Raw genomic sequence first — 16,963 nt, forward strand, 5'->3', positions numbered from 1 at the left:
TTGCACAGTGGACATGAGCATGCATGACTTTGGTAGTTCAATGATAAACCAAATGTACGGGTTACATGTTAAGATCCAAGAAAATAAGATTAAGAAAATAACATTGTCGGCTAGGGCAACCCATGCATTCTGATGCGCAACCTCCATCTTGATCAATAATGCAACTCAAACTTCCCTACTACGTGTATTGATGGTTCACATACAATTATTCATTGTGATTATTTAGTTGGAGATTCATTCAAATAATGCTCTTATTCTTATATATTCTAATCCTGATCCTAATTAAAAAATGCAACGAGTCAACACTTTCACAGAAGCTCCTAATGATAATGGTTTAATATTCAGATTATGTAATCAAATTTGGATCCTTCCAAAAGTTTAGGAAATAAGTTAGAAACCTTCCTGGCTGAAGCATGTGGTTCCTAATTGCTATACACATTTTTTTGTCTTCTACATAAATAATTGGCGCCAAACTTAAAATAATTTTCGACATTGACAAATCTGGAATCGAAAAATATCATTAAGTTCGAGTAAATGGTTGTTGGATTATGCTCTCTTATCTTCAGCATTGCATGCTCGACAGCGCCCTCGACAGCGCCCATCTTGTATCCGCATTCAATGCGGCATGTTCACATGTGCTCGAATGCTTAGCCCTTTGATATTTTGAGTCATTTTTTATTTCAACGGCTATATTTCCTGCCGGAAGTCTGGAAGGTAGATCGTTTTTCAACTTGCAATATATAATATAATGGGATAAGTCTATAAGTTTGAAATGTGGATCACCTAAGGTTGAATAAACAGCCAATTTGTGGTCCAAGATTCCAAGAAGGCATTTCTTTTATGCACCAAATTGTCGAAGAAAACAAACAAACAGTTCATATATTCAACTTGGAAGGTGAAAGAAACACAAAGAAGGCAGGACAAATTTTGGATATTACAGAACAGTGGATTATATTTTGTTTTTGCCAATTTTTTTTCTTACAATCAATGACCTTTTATTAGTCACGAAAGGCTGCATTATTTAACATCATCTAAAGCTCCAAACATATAACTACAAATTATTTATCATAAACAAGTCCGGGGCATAAGAAAATCTCCGGCGGAAAAGAAAGACAAGCTATGAAGCTAATAGTGACAAGTCATCGACGATGCGGCTCACTTTTTGGTGTTGCTATCTTTGAACGAAACCATATCAGTTTCATCAGTGTTAGTAATGGCTTCTTCTCTGTACTTCTTGTATATGTCGCCTTGGTAGAATTTACGTGTTCTGATGACCAAATAAAGTGTAGTGAGGGCGCCAGAAAATGCCACTGCTGTTAATATAAGAAACGCGACTCTGAAACACTGCGTTCCAATACAAGTCAAATCATCCCCTGTTTCTCTTCTAAGACCTTTAATCTGCAATTGCTTCAACGCTTCGTTGTCGTATAATACCCCTGCAACTCTTACATTGAACACGTAAGATCCAAGGGGACTGGCCAACATCCCGCAGTTGAACAAAGTTGCGTAGTATTTGAGACCAAATAGTTCGGAAATGATGGTGTAAAGCAGAAGCAATTCAGCTCCGTAACAAAAGCCGGTGATGACTGAAGCAAGGTAGATGGAACCAGGAAACGGGAACGCGACTATTAAGAAACCAATGCAGGATAACAGAAGAATGGAAGCCATTACTAGTGGTCTAGGAACTTTCCACTTGGAGAGAAGGATTTCGGAGAAGAAACCTGAGCCAACTCTTCCAAAATAATTCCAAATACTAACAAGCGATACGAATGTACTGATGGCATGAGTTGGGTAACCTAGAGATTCTCCAATCTGACCCAAGTTATCCATCGCAGTAAGAGTGGTTCCCATTCCGCAAAAGGTCGCAAAGAAAAGCATTAACATATCAATGCTCAATAATGCCTGCAATATGGTATAGTCTTCACCTCTCGCCGGAGGGCTGAACACATTTGAGAAACAAGAAACTTCTGTTTTTTGGGGTTTATCTGAATCTATAATTTTCAGAGAACTTTGCGAGACTACAGCTTCTGAGGGACTCTCAATTTTCACTGCTGTTGGTGGGGATTTGATGTCTTCTTGCTTTCGATTCCAAAGAATAAACTCTTGCTGAATTGTTATAGCAAGAGGAAGAAACAGCAAGAAACAAACAATTGTTCCGGTAGTAACATATCCGCCATGAGAAAATGGATGCTGTTTCTCAACTATGATCATAATCATTATGAATACAGCCAATGAGATTGAAATGTAGAGATAATTAAAGAAAACCTTTCTCTCGTCTATACCTCGAACAACTTTCATCAACCGGATGAATCCGACAAAGAAAATCGATATAACAGCAGGGAGCCAAGCTATAAGGAGGATTAGAGACTTAGAATCATTACCATATATCGCTAAATAGATTTGAGTCATGACAGCTCCACTTAAGCCGGTGAATCCCTTTAACAGACCCATCATGCTTCCTCTGTTCTCAGGGAAGTTCTTGACACAAGTTACAAGCACACTAGTGTTTGCAAAATTTTGAGAATTGGCACCCATACAAATATACAAACACATTTGCCAGATATGGGGTTTAGAAACCTTTCCGGCGACCGAGAGCCATAACATGAAGTAACCAGTGAAGTTCAGAGCAGCACCAACAAGAAGTGTAAACCAGGGTGGAGCTACCTCAGCAAGCAAACCAGAGAGAACTCCAATAGTAGTTCCAAGATCCTTGAAAAAACCAAGCAAATTAAGTGTTTTTTGATCGTAACCAAGAACTGTTTTGATCTCTTTGGAGTAAATACCAAAGACATAAGTTGCACCAGCACTTCCCATAATGAGAAAAGAACTGAACAGCATAAACCATCTCCCACGAAGTACTTGCACAGCGAATGGGATAACATCCGCTTTGCCAAAACCACCACCACCACCACCGGCAAAAACCATTATTCCGTTTCTTTTTCTTCTTCTCTCTGCTTAGATGTCTAAAGTGAGTAAATGGGAAGCTATGATATGAAATGTTTAATGAGAGACAGAGATGGAGCAGAGCAGAGTATGTATTTATAGAGAAACAGAGGAGGAACCCAGCGGTATATCATTTTTTTAAGTCAACTGTTTCTCTTAATGATTCTTCTGTAATTCATACTCCATATTATTTAATGGATAATAGGCCTTTATCTTGGCCTACCTCAGATCTTACCTGTGATTTTTCCTCCAACGCTTAATGAGAGGACCTACTAGTAATGACGAACCCTATAATTGTCATTGTCTTAGAACTAGAGTGTTGGGCATATGCAAATGCAGGTGTAGAGTGTATAGGTAGCAGCATTAATTAAATCATCCAGACCAGTTAAAGTAAACGTTCCATCTTGAATTCATTGCTGAAATGAATGCATAACATGAGCTAACAGCTACGGATTTTGATTGGGAAGACTTGAATCTGATAAAAATTCAAAAATAAGAAAGAAATATCATGAACTTCAGACTAACTACGCTGCTATAACACAAAAATTCTTCATTGGTCAACCGGTGGTGGTCCGATCTGACCTTGGTTGAATCGAATTCTAAAAATGCATGTGCACTTCTAGAATGCATTTTGATTTTTTTTTTTTCTGTAATGCTTAAGAAAGCAAGTACAGACGTGCTCGCAGCCTCGGTCGCCTAGCCGTTTGATAGTAGGCGTCACATTTTCAACCGCTATGTTTTCTGCCAGAAGACTGGAAGAAGTAATTCGTTTTTCAACTTGCAACACAAAATAATGGATCATGGAGTCCATATGTTTGAAATGTGTCACACCTAAGGTTGAATAAACAGGCAAATGGTGGTCCAGGATGCATTTGTTAATTTTGTTTTATTAAACAAATTGTGGAAGAAAAAAACAAGCAAACAATTCATATATTCAACTTAATTTTTTTACAAGTGATAGAAAAAGAAAGATGAAGTTTGGAAATACATATATGGATATTACAGAACAATGGATACTTTTGACATTTTGATATTACAGTCATGATAGGCTGCTATATTTCCAAACACAACTACAAATTGTTTGTCGACCTGTGAAAATCTCCGGCGGAAAAGAAGAAGTAGCGAGGAATCTACTTGGTGTTGCTATCTTTGAACGAAACCATATCAGTTTCATCTGTCTTAGTAGTAATGGCTTCTTCTCTGTACTTCTTGTATATGTCTCCTTGGTAGAATTTACGTGTTCTGACGACCAAATAAAGTGTAGTAAGGGCACCGGAGAATGCCACAGCTGTTAATATAAGAAAAGCTTCTCTGAAACACTGTGTTCCGATACAAGTCAAATCATCCCCTTCTTTTCTGGTGAGGCCTTTAATCCCCAATTGCTTCAATGCTTCATTGTCGTATAATACCCCTGCAACCTTTACGTTGAAAACGTATGATCCGAGGGGACTCGCCAACATCCCGACATTGAACAAAGTTGCATAGTATTTGAGACCAAATAGTTCCGAAATGATGGTGTAAAGCAGAAGCAATTCAGCTCCGTAACAAAAGCCAGTAATAACCGAAGCCAGGTAGATTGAACCAGGAAACGGGAATGCAACAATTAGAAAACCAACGCAGGATAAGAGAAGAACGGAAGCCATTACAAGTGGTCTGGGAACTTTCCATTTCGTGAGAAGGAATTCCGAGAAAAAACCCGAACCAACTCGCCCAAAGTAATTCCAAATGCTAACAAGAGATACGAAAGTACTTATGGCACGAGTATGATAACCCAGAGATTCTCCGATTTGTCCCAAGTTATCCATGGCAGTAAGAGTGGTGCCCATTCCACAAAAAGTCGCAAAGAAAAGCATTAACATGTCAATACTAAATAACGCCTGCAATATGGTATAATCCTCACCTCTTGCAGGAGGGCTGAAAATATTCGAAAAGCAAGAGACTTCTGGTTTTTTGGGTTTATCTGCTTCTAAAATTTCCGGTGAACTCTTCGGTACCACAGCTTCTGAGAAACTCTCAATTTTAACTGCTGTAGGTGGGGATTTCAGGTCCTCCTGATTTTGATTCCAAATAATAAACTCTTGTTGAACTGTTATAGCAATAGGAAGAAAAAGCAAGAAACAAACAATTGTTCCGGTCGAAACATATGCACCATGAGAAAATGGATGCTGTTTCTGAGTTATGGTCATAATCATTATGAATATAGCTAACGCGATGGAGATGTAGAGATAGTTGAAGAACACTTTCATTTCGTTTATACCTTGAACTCGAACAACTTTCATCAACCGAATAAAGCCAACAAAGACGATGGATATAGCAGCAGGGAGCCAAGCTATAAGGAGGATTAGAGATTTAGGATCATCACCGTAAATGGAAAGGTAGATTTGAGTCATGACAGCTCCACTCAGGCCGGTGAATCCCTTCAACAGACCCATCATGCTTCCTCTGTTCTCAGGGAAGTTCTTGACACAGGTGACAAGCACACTAGTGTTTGCGAAATTTTGAGAATTGGCACCCATACAAATATACAAACACATCTGCCAGACATGAGGTTTGGACACCTTACCAGCAACAGAGAGCCATAACATGAAGTAACCAGTAAAATTCAGTCCAGCACCAACTAGAAGTGTAAACCATGGTGGAGCTACCTCAGCAAGCAAACCAGACAGAACCCCAATAGTAGTTCCGAGGTCCTTGAAGAAACCAAGCAAATTAAGGGTCTTTTGATCGTAACCAAGAACTTTTTTGATTTCTTTTGAGTAAATACCAAAGACGTAAGCTGCACCAGCGCTTCCCATAATGAGAAAAGCACTGAACAACATAAACCATCTCCCACGAAGTACTTGCACAGTGAATGGAACCACATCCGCTTTGCCAAAGCGGCCACCACCACCGGAAAAAGCCATTATTCCGTCTCCTTTTGTTCTTCTTTGTTTAGAAGTCTAAAGGAATTGGAAAACTGTGAAATGTTTAATGAGAGACAGACATGGAGCAGAGTATGTATATACAGAAAAATAGAGGAAATCAAGCAATATCCAATTTTTTAAGTCAACTCTCTTGAGTCTCTGAATGAATCTTCTGTATTCAAAGCAAATACAAACAAGGTGATGGAAGCATGAATAATTCATAATTTCATATTAATCAATACTAAATGATAGGTCTTTAGCATGACCTACCACAGAATCATACCAGTGATTTTCTTCATGGGCTGGCAAACGCCTACAGCTATGCCATGACTAGTACCAATGACCAACTCTATTGTTGTCATCGTGTGAAAATATCTTGACTTGCAGACAGACATATCAATTGCAGCATTTTAAATTAAACCCAGCACCCCGACCTCAAGGCGACAGAAGCAGGACCTTGAAGTTTAATGTGTTCACATTGATCGGCTATATGACGCACTTTGAAAATTAATTGCACAACATGGACAATTTAAGGGGGGGGAACACTTTGACTCTTGTTAACATTCAAACGTAAGAAAGAAATATCATCCACTACGGACTAACTTTGTTGTAACAAAAATTCTAGATTGGTCTTGCCAGATTCAACCAGTGGAGGTTATCTGATCCAACCTAGGTTGAATCAAATTCTAAAATTGTGCAGAAAACTGTGTTGCTTTAATGTGTAGGCAATCACAAGTGGATATTATTTACCTTTGATTCTCATGAGCAAGGGCAGGGCAAGATATAATAATGCAAAATCTTGCTAGAGGTACAGCTAAACATTAAAAATGGGCTTGGAAGCCCATGTTTTAAAGAAATTAAGCTTGGGAGCCGGCTGGGTTGGACTGCACACCCATGCAAGCTAGCTCCACCTCTGCTCATGAGACCACCCTCTGATCCCTCTCTAAGATTTTCTTTTCTTTTTGTTAAGAACATTGAGTAATTGAGAAACTCTGAGACATTTAGTTCCCCACCATTCCCATGAGATTCTAGACCCCTTGTTAAACTTAGCTGCTTGATTAGCTAGAATAATATGATTTCATCTTAAGAAATCAAATTGTACAAATTGAAAACTAGAGATAAAAGTTTTACGGTCATTTATGACTGTTTTATTGTACCAGTGTAGCTGGTTCCTATTTAAGTTCAAAGACTCGCATCACTAATAAAGCAAATTTTCTCCAATCTTTTTTCTTTCGCCCACTGAACTCCTTCCAATAAAGCAAAATTTTCTGCTTACCAGCATTCCTTACTGACCCTGCTTTGAGTTTGCATCCAATGAAATTACCTGTAATATTAGTTAACACCAAACCAATTCCTGAAATTTTAGTATCCTTGTCAAAAGCTGCATCACTAAATACAATAACACAATCTTCTGGTAAAGACCTAGTAACAATAGATAAATTTTTTCTTCAACGGATTCAGGAATATTGGCTGTATGAGTAACATTATTACTTAAGTATGTCTCAGTATCATTGACTAATTTAAGGGCTAATCTAGCAGTAGAATGATGATTCTGTGATTTTCCTTGAAAGATATGAAAACATCTATCTTTCCATATGCTCCAGGAAATTGAAAAAACAGCACCAGCCCTGTCTCTCAAAGTGTTATCAGTATACCACTTAATGACCCAATATTGGATGCTAATAAGAGAATCACTATCATGCTGAATTAAATCTACATAAGAGGTTAGAGACCAGACTGACTTAGCAAACAAACAGTGAAGGATAATGTGTTCAGGGGTTTCTATCTTCCCAGAATTACACATGTTGCAATAAGAGTCATGGTTATTATTGTACCTAAAGCAAGAGCATATTTATCAGGAAGAATGTTTTCATGACACTTCCAGATAAATGAATGAACTTTTGGAAGAATAGAAAATTTCCATAGAGCCTTATAGAAAGGGTTACTACTTTGATTATTGCTCATGTAATTGATCTCATCAGAAATGACTTTGTATGCATACTTAACAGAAAACTGACTATTTTTGGAATGTGGCCAGATGAGTCTATCATCTTCTGAAAAGGGTTTCCTAGATTCAACAATAATCTTAGCATTCTGGGGGGCAAAGAAGGCACGCTAGGTCGGGAATCCAACTTTTAGTGTCTTCATCAGTAAAAGCAGAGATTGTAAGATTATGATTAGGGCTTGCTATAAGTATGGGCTCAACGGGGTTAGGAAACCACCTATCTTCAAAAGCAGAAATACTCTTACCATTCTTAACTTCCCAAACACAATTTTGAGCAATAAAATCAAGACCTCTACTTATACTCTCCTCCAAGCCTAAACAATCATCCTTCCTGGGATAACGGAGAGAATGGCAATGTATCAAGTTCCAAGAAGTTTTAGATAAAAGAGACAGATTCACATGTTTGAGGTTTCTAAAACCTAAAGCTCCCTGATATTTATGTGTACAAATCCTTGGCCAAGCTCTAAAGTAAATACCCCCTGGTCTAGACTTACCCCACCAGAAATCTCTTTGAGAAGATTTCATACTATTAATGATATTATCTGGAATAGTAAAAGTGTTCATGTGATAGATAGGAGAAGATTTTAACACATTTTGGACCATAACAGATCTACCTGCCTGATTCTTTCCACTTAGAATATCTCTTATCAAAATGATCATTAAGATAATTAAAAGAATCAGTTCTAGACCTAGTAATAAAGAGGAGAATGCCAAAATATTTCTCATTTAAAGCTATTTTCTTAACTTTAAGATCATTGATAAGGGACACACTTGGTCGGGGTGAACATTATTACTAAAAAAACATCCAGATTTTTGGAGATATATAACTTGACCATAGGCCAAACTGAAATCTTTAATCAAGATCAATAAATTATCATCTTCAGTATACGAAGCTTTTGCAAAGATGAGACAAACATCTGCAAAAAGCAGATGACTGATACTGGGAGCATCTTTGCAGACCTTAAGACCATGAATAAGGTTGTTACTTTCCGCATGGATGAGATATCTAGAGAAAGATTCCATACAAATGATAAACAGGTATGGAGACAGGGGATCACCTTATCTCAGACCCCTTGTTGGTCTGTAAGATTTGCATGAGGAACCGTTTCACATTATAGATATACTTGTGGTACTAATACATTGGTGTACTAGACCCTCGCTAAGAGTATACATATGGCAATACATGTTAAAACATCAAACTTTAACAAAAAAATAAAAATAGATTGAAAAGGTGAACTGCTGTCCGAAGTTTGACGCTCGTTACTCACGAATTTGATACCTTGCATTTGGTATTAGAGGCTATCGGTGAAACCATTTCGGTATTTTCGGCTTCTGTGCTAGCCATGGTTTTCTCAAGTCGGAATTTCATATAAATATCTCCCTGGTAGAATTTTTTTGTCCTAATAAACAAAATGAAGGAACTTAAAGCTCCAATGAATGTTGTTCCTGCTAATATAATAAAACATAGCCTGTAACAATGTTTTCCAATGCATGTTAATTCCTTCACTGAATCTCTACCAAGTCCTATAACCTTCAATTGCTTCAAAGCCTCTCTGTCGTACAGAAAACCTGCAACTCGTACGTTAAATACGTAAGATCCGAGAGGCATCGCTAGCACGCCGCAGTTATACAACGTCGAATAATGTTTGAGTCCAAAAAGTTCAGATATAACCGTGTAGATTAATGTTATATGTGCACCATAGCAAAAACCAATCATTATCGATGCACAATAGATAGAACCAGGAAGCGGAAAGGCGATAAGAATGTGACCGATACAAGAAGCAAGAAGGATGATAGCCATCACCAGAGTTCTGGGAAACTTCCACTTTGTGAGGAGAATTTCAGAGACAAAACCGACACAAACTCTTCCAAAATAGTTCCAAATACTTATAAGTGATACAAAAGTACGTATGGTTAGTGTTGGGTAGCCAAGAGATTCACCAATTTGACCCAAATTATCTATCGCTGTGAGACTAGTGCCGAGCCCACAGAATGACACAATAATAAGCAATAACATGTCAATGCTTAGTATTGCCTGCAAGATGGTATAGTCTTCTCCCCTTTCTGGGAGATTGAAAACATCTGAAAAACAAGAAACTGTTGGTTTTTGGTTCTCTTCTTTTCCTAATTGTCTCGTAGTCAATGGAAGAGGAATCGAGTCGACAAGAGATGGAGTTTCAACTGTTATAACCTTCGGGGGTTTAACATTTTGCTTTATTGTATTCCAGACTACAAGTTCTTCTTTAATTGATATAGCCAGAGGAATAAAGAGCAGGATGCACACAACAGTTGAAGTTACAATGTATCCGGCATGGGAGAAGTTTTTTTGATTCTGAGTTATAGTTATACCCATTATGAATAAAGCTAGCACACCGGATATTAATAGATACTTGTAAATTACTGTTCTTTCGACGCTTGACTGTCGAACGACTTCAATCAAACGGATTGCATAAACAAAGAAGAGAGATATAACTGCAGGGAACCATGCAATGAAGAGGATTAGAGATTTGGAGTCGTTACCATAGATGGCAAGGTAAAGCTGCATCATGACGGCTCCACTTAAGCCAGTGAATCCCTTTAGCAGTCCCAATAAGGTTCCTCGATTTTCTGGAAAGTTCTTTACTGAGGTGACCATAACACTTGTGAGGGTAAAATTCTGAGAATTGGCACCAATGCAAATATACAGGCACATCTGCCAAACGTTGGGTTTGGAGATATGACCACTTATACTTATCCACACCATGAAGTATCCAACAAAGTTCAAGGATGTACCAACAAGTAGAACAAACCAATTTGGAGTCACTTCAGCAATAAGACCAGAGAAAATTCCAATACTACTTCCAAGGTCTTTGAAGAAACCAAGCAAGTTTAGGGTTGTCTGGTCGTACCCCATCGTTTTCTTTATTTCTTTGGAGTAAATTCCGAAAATATAAATCCCACCAGTACTACCCATGAGGAGGATAGCGGCAAAAAGCATGAACCATCTGCCTCGAAGAACTTGAACTGTGAAGCGGACAATGTTCTTCAAGCCACTACCTGTTCCAAGCATCTCTTTTTTTCTTTTGTTTTCCTTCTCCTTCTTCTCCTATTTTTGTCTTTTTTCTATTTCAGTAATCGGAAGCAACAAAATCTATACGTAGTGGAGTAAAATGAAAATGAAGATGGACCATCATATATATTTTGAGCTGTACCTAATGGTCTTGGGATTCTTTTGGGTTTCCTGTTACATAGTGGACGAGAAGTTCTCTGTTAAACTCGTGATCAGTTTATTCCCACGTATACTGTGTTTCTACTGAAAGTTCTTTGCAACCAATTGACTAGAACTAATGTTTTCCATAAGTAGAACCAATGATTGAAGGAAACCGTATGACAGTAGGAGATTGGATCACAGAACAAAAAAAATAAATGAATGAAAATGAACTTACTACTTAAACATCACTTGTGCTTATAGACTTGTTTTTCTTCTTCACTTCAATTGCAGTTTCGATATATTCGTTCTGTTCTGATTCGACCCCATCCTCTTGTAACTTTCGCTTCTCCTTCTTATCCTTCATCTCAGTTGACATATCCTCCTCTGAAGTATTCCCATTAGTGGATTTAGTGGCTCCTGATATGTCCTCCTCCATAGTCTCTACGTCACCTTCAGACATCCTTCTCTCGCTGCTTTGATTTGCTGAAGCTCCATCTTCGATACCCATGTCAATTTTCTCTCCATCTGAAAATTCATTACATATAGAGTGAAGAACAAACCAGACAATTACAAAAGAGGACATCGACTATCCTATTTCATCATGCTAATTCAACAGGAGTAAATAGCAAACGAAGGAATTAACAAAGCAAATGGACTCTTATGGCTCGCTATAACTAGACTTATGACTGCATCATTGTTACTCGTCCTCGGCCATCTATAGATGGCGAGGTGTAAATCCACGAAGTAGGGGTCTTTTTCAATTAAGGATGGCCAACTTTTCTATTTTTATGAAATAAGAGAAAAGTTCTAAATGTTCCTTACACCTCTGATTTTTGCTTCTTATCATCGCTATCAGTGAAATAATCATTACAATCATCCCATTCACCAACAAAAAAAGCTGCGACAATAATAAACAAACAGAGAAATGTGTAATTGAAAACCCTAAGCCGTATGTAAAAAAAAAACCTGAGAAATGTGTAATTAATTCAATCTTACTTGATTCATCTATAGGATTACGCTCAAAGCGTCCTCTCTCCCTATCTACCACCTCTGCGAATGAAGAAATCATAATTGTGTTCATGGAGAGAGATTGAAGACGGCGGATAATTTTTGCTCAGCAGGTGATTCGCAGTTTCTAGTAGCTTAATTAAGAATAACAAGTTTAGTACAACGTCTCATGGTCTACTTGAGGTAATCCACGATGGTACTACTTTTTTTTTAACGGGGCTTATGAGTTAGAAAAATCCTTCACACGCATTTTTGTACGAATGCCACTGAAAAAGGAGGACAGCAAGGTAGATAGACTGTAAAAGAAAAGGTCGAGGGATCCAATCCGTCCGTTTACAAGTATATTTATTTTTCAAGTTTCAATTGACATTTCTTAAACATTTTAACAATGAGGAGGAACACTCTAAGATGACAAGGTCAAGGTCAGACATGATTTTCGTCATTTTCACCGCAAAACCCAAACGACAATGAATTTACATCTGAATTTTGATGATATTTTCCATTTATAAGACTCTACATTTTACCAAAAAAAAAATGAACGCAATTCGAAATAGCAAACATTACCATATATCGATCTCAATTTCAATTGTGAATTGTTTTATATGGGACCTTCACAAAAAAGGAAGATTTTATTTGTAGGTATACTTTCCTCGAAACATCTGCATCAAACACACTCTTTATAACCGCGTGCTGAATCTTTTTGCTCACCACCACGCACCACCTTCTCTTTATCTCCCTATCACGATTCTCCTTTAGGACCATTACCACCATATCTTTTTTATATCTATTCTAATGACCACCAGATTCTCTGCCTTGTATGAAAAAGAGAAAGAAAATCGCATGCACTAGTGGTGGTCCGACCTAACCTTTGGTTAAATAAAGTTCTAAAATTCTGCACTCTAATATGCATTTTACTCTGCAAAAGAAAAAAAAAACATGTACTGCACAAGAATGCAGTAATAGAACAGTATAACAATCACAAGGGATTATTTACCTTTGGTTCTCGTGAGACCACTCTCTAGAGTCTAGAGTCAGTGGAGTATACAGATGGAGTTACACTTAAGATATCCAACTTTAACTCACAATTAATTAGAAAACATAAAATGATGAGAGAACTGTTGGCCGGAATCGGATGCCCGTTGCTCACATACCCGATACCTTTCGTTTGATATCAGAATCCATTGGTGAAACCAGTTCGGAAGCTTCGACTTGTGTGTTGGCCAGGGTTGTCTCCTGTCTAAACTTTTTATAAATATCTCCTTGGTAGAATTTTCTTGTCCTAATAAACAAAACGAAGGAACTAACAGCTCCAACAAATGTTGCTGCTGTTAATATAATAAAACATAACCTGTAACATTGTTTTCCAATACATGTCAATTCCTTCACTGAATCCCTACCAAGTCCCATAACCTCCAATTGCTTCAAAGCCTCTCTGTCGTAAAGGAACCCCGCAACTCTTACGTTGAACACATAAGAACCAAGAGGCATTGCTAGCGTCCCACAGTTATACAATGTCGAGTAATATTTGAGCCCAAAGAGCTCAGATAAGACTGTGTAGATTAGTGTTACTTGTGCACCATAACAAAAGCCAATGATCACTGAAGCAAGGTAGATAGAACCAGGCATTGGAAAGGCGATAAGAATATGACCAATACAAGAAACAAGAAGGACAATTGTCGTCACTAGAGTTCTGGGAAATCTCCATTTCGTAAGGAGGATTTCAGAGATCAAACCAACACAAACTCTTCCGAAATAGTTCCAAATACTCATGAGCGATATAAAAGTGCTTATAGTAAGTGTTGGGTAGCCAAGAGATTCACCAATTTGCCCCAAATTGTCTATCGCTGTGAGACTAGTACCGAGTCCACAGAATGAACCGATAATGAGCAATAACATGTCAATGCTCAGTACTGCCTGCAAAATGGTATAATCTTCTCCCCTCTCCGGGGGATTGAAAACGTCTGAAAAGCATGAAACTGTTGGTTTTGGGTTCTCTTCTCTTGCTGATTGTCTCGTAGTCAATGAAAGAGGAATCGGGTCCACAAGAGATGGGGTTTCAATAGTTAAAATATTTGGTGGCATAAAGTTTTGTTTCATTAGATTCCAGAGTACAAGCTCTTCTTTAACTGATACAGCTAGAGGAATGAAGAGTAAGATACACACAACAGTTGAAGTTACAACATATTCGGCATGGGAGAAGGTTTTTTGTTTCTGAGTTATGGTTATACCCATTATAAATAGAGCTAGCACAGCAGATATCATGAGATACTTGTAAATAACTCTCCCTTCGACATTCGACTGCCCAACGACTTTAATCAAACGGATTGCATAGACAAAGAAGATAGATATAACAGCAGGAAACCATGCAATGAAGAGGATTAGAGACGTAGAGTTGTTACCATAGATGGCCAGGTAAAGTTGCGTCATGACGGCTCCACTTAGGCCAGTGAATCCCTTTAGAAGACCCAATAGTGTTCCTCGGTTGCCTGGAAAGTTCTTTACAGAGGTGACCATAACACTTGTGAGGGTAAAATTCTGAGAATTAGCACCAATGCAGATATAGAGGCACATCTGCCAAATGTGGGGTTTCGAAATACGGCCACTTACACTAATCCACACCATGAAGTATCCAACAAAGTTCAAAGATGCACCAACAAGTAGAACAAACCAGTTTGGAGTCACTTCAGCTATAAGCCCAGAGAAAATCCCAACAGTAGTTCCAAGGTCTTTGAAGAAACCAATCAAGTTAAGTGTCGTCTGATCGTACCCGAGAGTTCTCTTAATTGCTTTGGAGTAGATTCCGAAAACATAAGTCCCACCAGCACAACCCATTAGGAGGACGGAGGCAAAAAGCATGAACCATCTGCCCCGGAGAACTTGTGCAGTGAAGCGAACAAGGTCCATCGAGCCACCACCACTTCCACTCCCTGTTTCCATCATTCTTTGTTTTCTTCTTCTCCTCCTTTTTCTTTCCTTATAACCTCATCTTCTTCAGGAATCTGAAGCAACAAAGAAATGTATGTAATGGAGTAAAAATGAAGATGGACTGATGGAGACTCTCATATCATTGTTTCCATAAGTCAAACTTGAGATTCTTGTGGATTAATTTATATTCTTACATAGAGATTGGCGAGAAACTCTTTATTAGCCAGTAAAATTTCTTTATACCACATGTGGGTGAGGAGAGCAAGTGGTCGCAGATTTTTTTGATCGAGAGATAAAAGGGAATATGTTAAGAAGGCCGCATCATTACAAGTAAGATGCATACAAATTCACAGAAGGAACCAAGAAAGCTTCCAGCATATAGAAGAATTTGGAGCCTACAGAAGTCCCACGAAGCTAAGTGTACGATTGAAATCGAGTTTGGACTTTGAAGGCAAGTGGTCACAGATAGGTACTGAGCTCGCTATCAGTTTATGCCTACTTTCTTTGTGATCTACTTGCTAGGTTAATGTGCTGTTTGTTGTTGTTGTTACCACTCATAAATCAAGGATACTTTGCGTAGAAACTGCTCTGAAACTGAAATCTGACTTCTCGAGTTGGGACATCATTGTTTTCATTTCAACTATGTAATTAATGTGTAGAGAATTGACATGTGAGGAGGATGGCTTCTCTTAAATATCCTCGCTAAATTGGGGCCTATGCCACTTAATTGGGGCCTATGGATTTCTTCGTCCATCCAATAGAGAATGACAAGGGGTGTCTAAAGATTGTAAAATTACTAAATTAACCTAAAAATATCTTAATTATTCTAACACAAATACAAATACAAAATCATAACTTAATTAACAAATACAAAAATCATTAATCAAACTCAATTTATTTTTCAATTTCCATCAAAATTAAAACTAAATCCTAATCAATCACAAACAACAATTATAATCTAATTTCCTTTTGGTTTATAAAAAAAAACAACCCAAAAACAAAAAATTTGGGTGATTGAGTTAAATCCCTTTAAACCCTTCCTTCTAAGAGATACTCTACAATGATTTACCTCTAAAACTTTGAAATTCACTCATCAAGGTATCTGAAAATCCACCCATAATCGGTTTATATGTAAACCATAGCAACCCGATTGTGATCAAAATCGGCTTTTACTGTGAACCTACATACTCCGATTCTGGGTTGATGTGATGAACATCAACTATAATCGGATTACATTAATACACACATCAACCGATTCTGGATTCATGTTCGGATTATTTTGGACCATATGTAATCTGATTGTTTAGTTAAAAATCTCTGAACTCTTTTCTTCAATAATCGGATTACATTGTCGTCCATATAAACCGATTCTGAAAAAGCTGCAACAAACTACCTCAAGAATCGGACATCTTTTCCTCATCTCTTTGTTCCGGAGTTAGTTTTTGAAGACGCTCATCTTCGGCCTTTTCACGAGTGGTACCTTTTTGTGGCTTTGGCTTTTGGATATGACCCCTACAATTACTTCTAATATTTCATTGTATGTGCCATGTGCAAAGAAAATGCTTAGTATCCGGAAAAACCACTCCAATGACATTCATTAATGCTTGGTCCTTATCCGTTACTTTGATCCTTGGAGTTTGATCGCCACGGTATATCTCTTTCAAGGTCTCTAGCATCCAAGTAAAACTCACGTCATTCTCCCGATTCATAAACTCCCATGCTACCATGAAAGTTTGCTTGTCGGAAGTATGTCAAGCAATGTTTAACAACGGCATATTGTACTTGTTGGTCTTGTATGTACAATCTATTAACAAAACTTGATAGAAGCATTGTGCCAACTTGATCATCTCCCGATGCGCCAAAAAAATACGAGTCACCTTGCCTTCCAATACTTGCTTCCTCATTGTGTATCCGTGTTGATCGGCTAACCATTGAGATTGTTCCATAACCGCTCTACCATCCCATGACCTCCTCCTAAAGGCTGCTATT

The 16,963-nt window shown here is 38.0% G+C and overlaps 5 protein-coding genes across 8 annotated transcripts; all 5 read right to left on the reverse strand.

The window, feature by feature from the left end:
• Window positions 1–860: 860 nt before the first annotated feature.
• On the reverse strand, window positions 861–3,095 carry LOC113339068 (protein NUCLEAR FUSION DEFECTIVE 4-like). The gene has a single exon (XM_026584471.1). The coding sequence runs from the start codon at window positions 2,923–2,925 to the stop codon at window positions 1,156–1,158; it is 1,770 nt and encodes a 589-aa protein (XP_026440256.1). The 5' UTR covers window positions 2,926–3,095; the 3' UTR covers window positions 861–1,155.
• A 749-nt stretch (window positions 3,096–3,844) lies between these two features.
• On the reverse strand, window positions 3,845–6,041 carry LOC113339082 (protein NUCLEAR FUSION DEFECTIVE 4-like). The gene has a single exon (XM_026584482.1). The coding sequence runs from the start codon at window positions 5,844–5,846 to the stop codon at window positions 4,074–4,076; it is 1,773 nt and encodes a 590-aa protein (XP_026440267.1). The 5' UTR covers window positions 5,847–6,041; the 3' UTR covers window positions 3,845–4,073.
• Window positions 6,042–8,940: 2,899 nt separating this feature from the next.
• Window positions 8,941–12,261, reverse strand: LOC113338389. Of its 4 annotated transcripts, none has more exons than XM_026583826.1 (4): window positions 12,038–12,253; window positions 11,864–11,939; window positions 11,277–11,566; window positions 8,941–9,420 (listed from the first exon to the last, which is right to left on the reverse strand). In XM_026583826.1, exons 1-3 carry the CDS (start codon window positions 12,044–12,046, stop codon window positions 11,280–11,282), a joined length of 372 nt encoding a protein of 123 aa, XP_026439611.1. In that variant the 5' UTR covers window positions 12,047–12,253; the 3' UTR covers window positions 8,941–9,420; window positions 11,277–11,279. The 4 variants fall into 4 exon arrangements, with proteins under 4 accessions (XP_026439611.1, XP_026439610.1, XP_026439609.1 ...); XM_026583825.1 differs by lacking the exon at window positions 8,941–9,420 and adding an exon at window positions 10,887–10,936; XM_026583824.1 differs by lacking the exon at window positions 8,941–9,420 and adding an exon at window positions 10,948–11,071.
• Window positions 9,116–10,900, reverse strand: LOC113338570 (protein NUCLEAR FUSION DEFECTIVE 4-like). Its single transcript, XM_026583961.1, has one exon. It carries the CDS (start codon window positions 10,898–10,900, stop codon window positions 9,116–9,118), a length of 1,785 nt encoding a protein of 594 aa, XP_026439746.1.
• A 281-nt stretch (window positions 12,262–12,542) lies between the features above and the next one.
• Window positions 12,543–15,360, reverse strand: LOC113339071 (protein NUCLEAR FUSION DEFECTIVE 4-like). The gene has a single exon (XM_026584474.1). The coding sequence runs from the start codon at window positions 14,987–14,989 to the stop codon at window positions 13,193–13,195; it is 1,797 nt and encodes a 598-aa protein (XP_026440259.1). The 5' UTR covers window positions 14,990–15,360; the 3' UTR covers window positions 12,543–13,192.
• Window positions 15,361–16,963: the final 1,603 nt, after the last annotated feature.

The sequence above is a fragment of the Papaver somniferum genome, unplaced genomic scaffold (genome assembly GCF_003573695.1).
Source record: "Papaver somniferum cultivar HN1 unplaced genomic scaffold, ASM357369v1 unplaced-scaffold_19, whole genome shotgun sequence".
NCBI lineage: Eukaryota > Viridiplantae > Streptophyta > Magnoliopsida > Ranunculales > Papaveraceae > Papaver > Papaver somniferum.

Coding starts and splice junctions, on each gene's coding strand:
- LOC113339082 (XM_026584482.1), bottom strand. CDS start 5,846: ATGGCTTTTTCCGGTGGTGGTGGCCGCTTTGGCAAAGCGGATGTGGTT.
- LOC113338389 (XM_026583826.1), bottom strand. Junction 11,567..11,863: donor AAGAAGCAAAAATCAGAGGT/GTAAGGAACATT, acceptor ATGAATTTTCAG/ATGGAGAGAAAATTGACATG.
- LOC113339071 (XM_026584474.1), bottom strand. CDS start 14,989: ATGATGGAAACAGGGAGTGGAAGTGGTGGTGGCTCGATGGACCTTGTT.
- LOC113339068 (XM_026584471.1), bottom strand. CDS start 2,925: ATGGTTTTTGCCGGTGGTGGTGGTGGTGGTTTTGGCAAAGCGGATGTT.
- LOC113338570 (XM_026583961.1), bottom strand. CDS start 10,900: ATGCTTGGAACAGGTAGTGGCTTGAAGAACATTGTCCGCTTCACAGTT.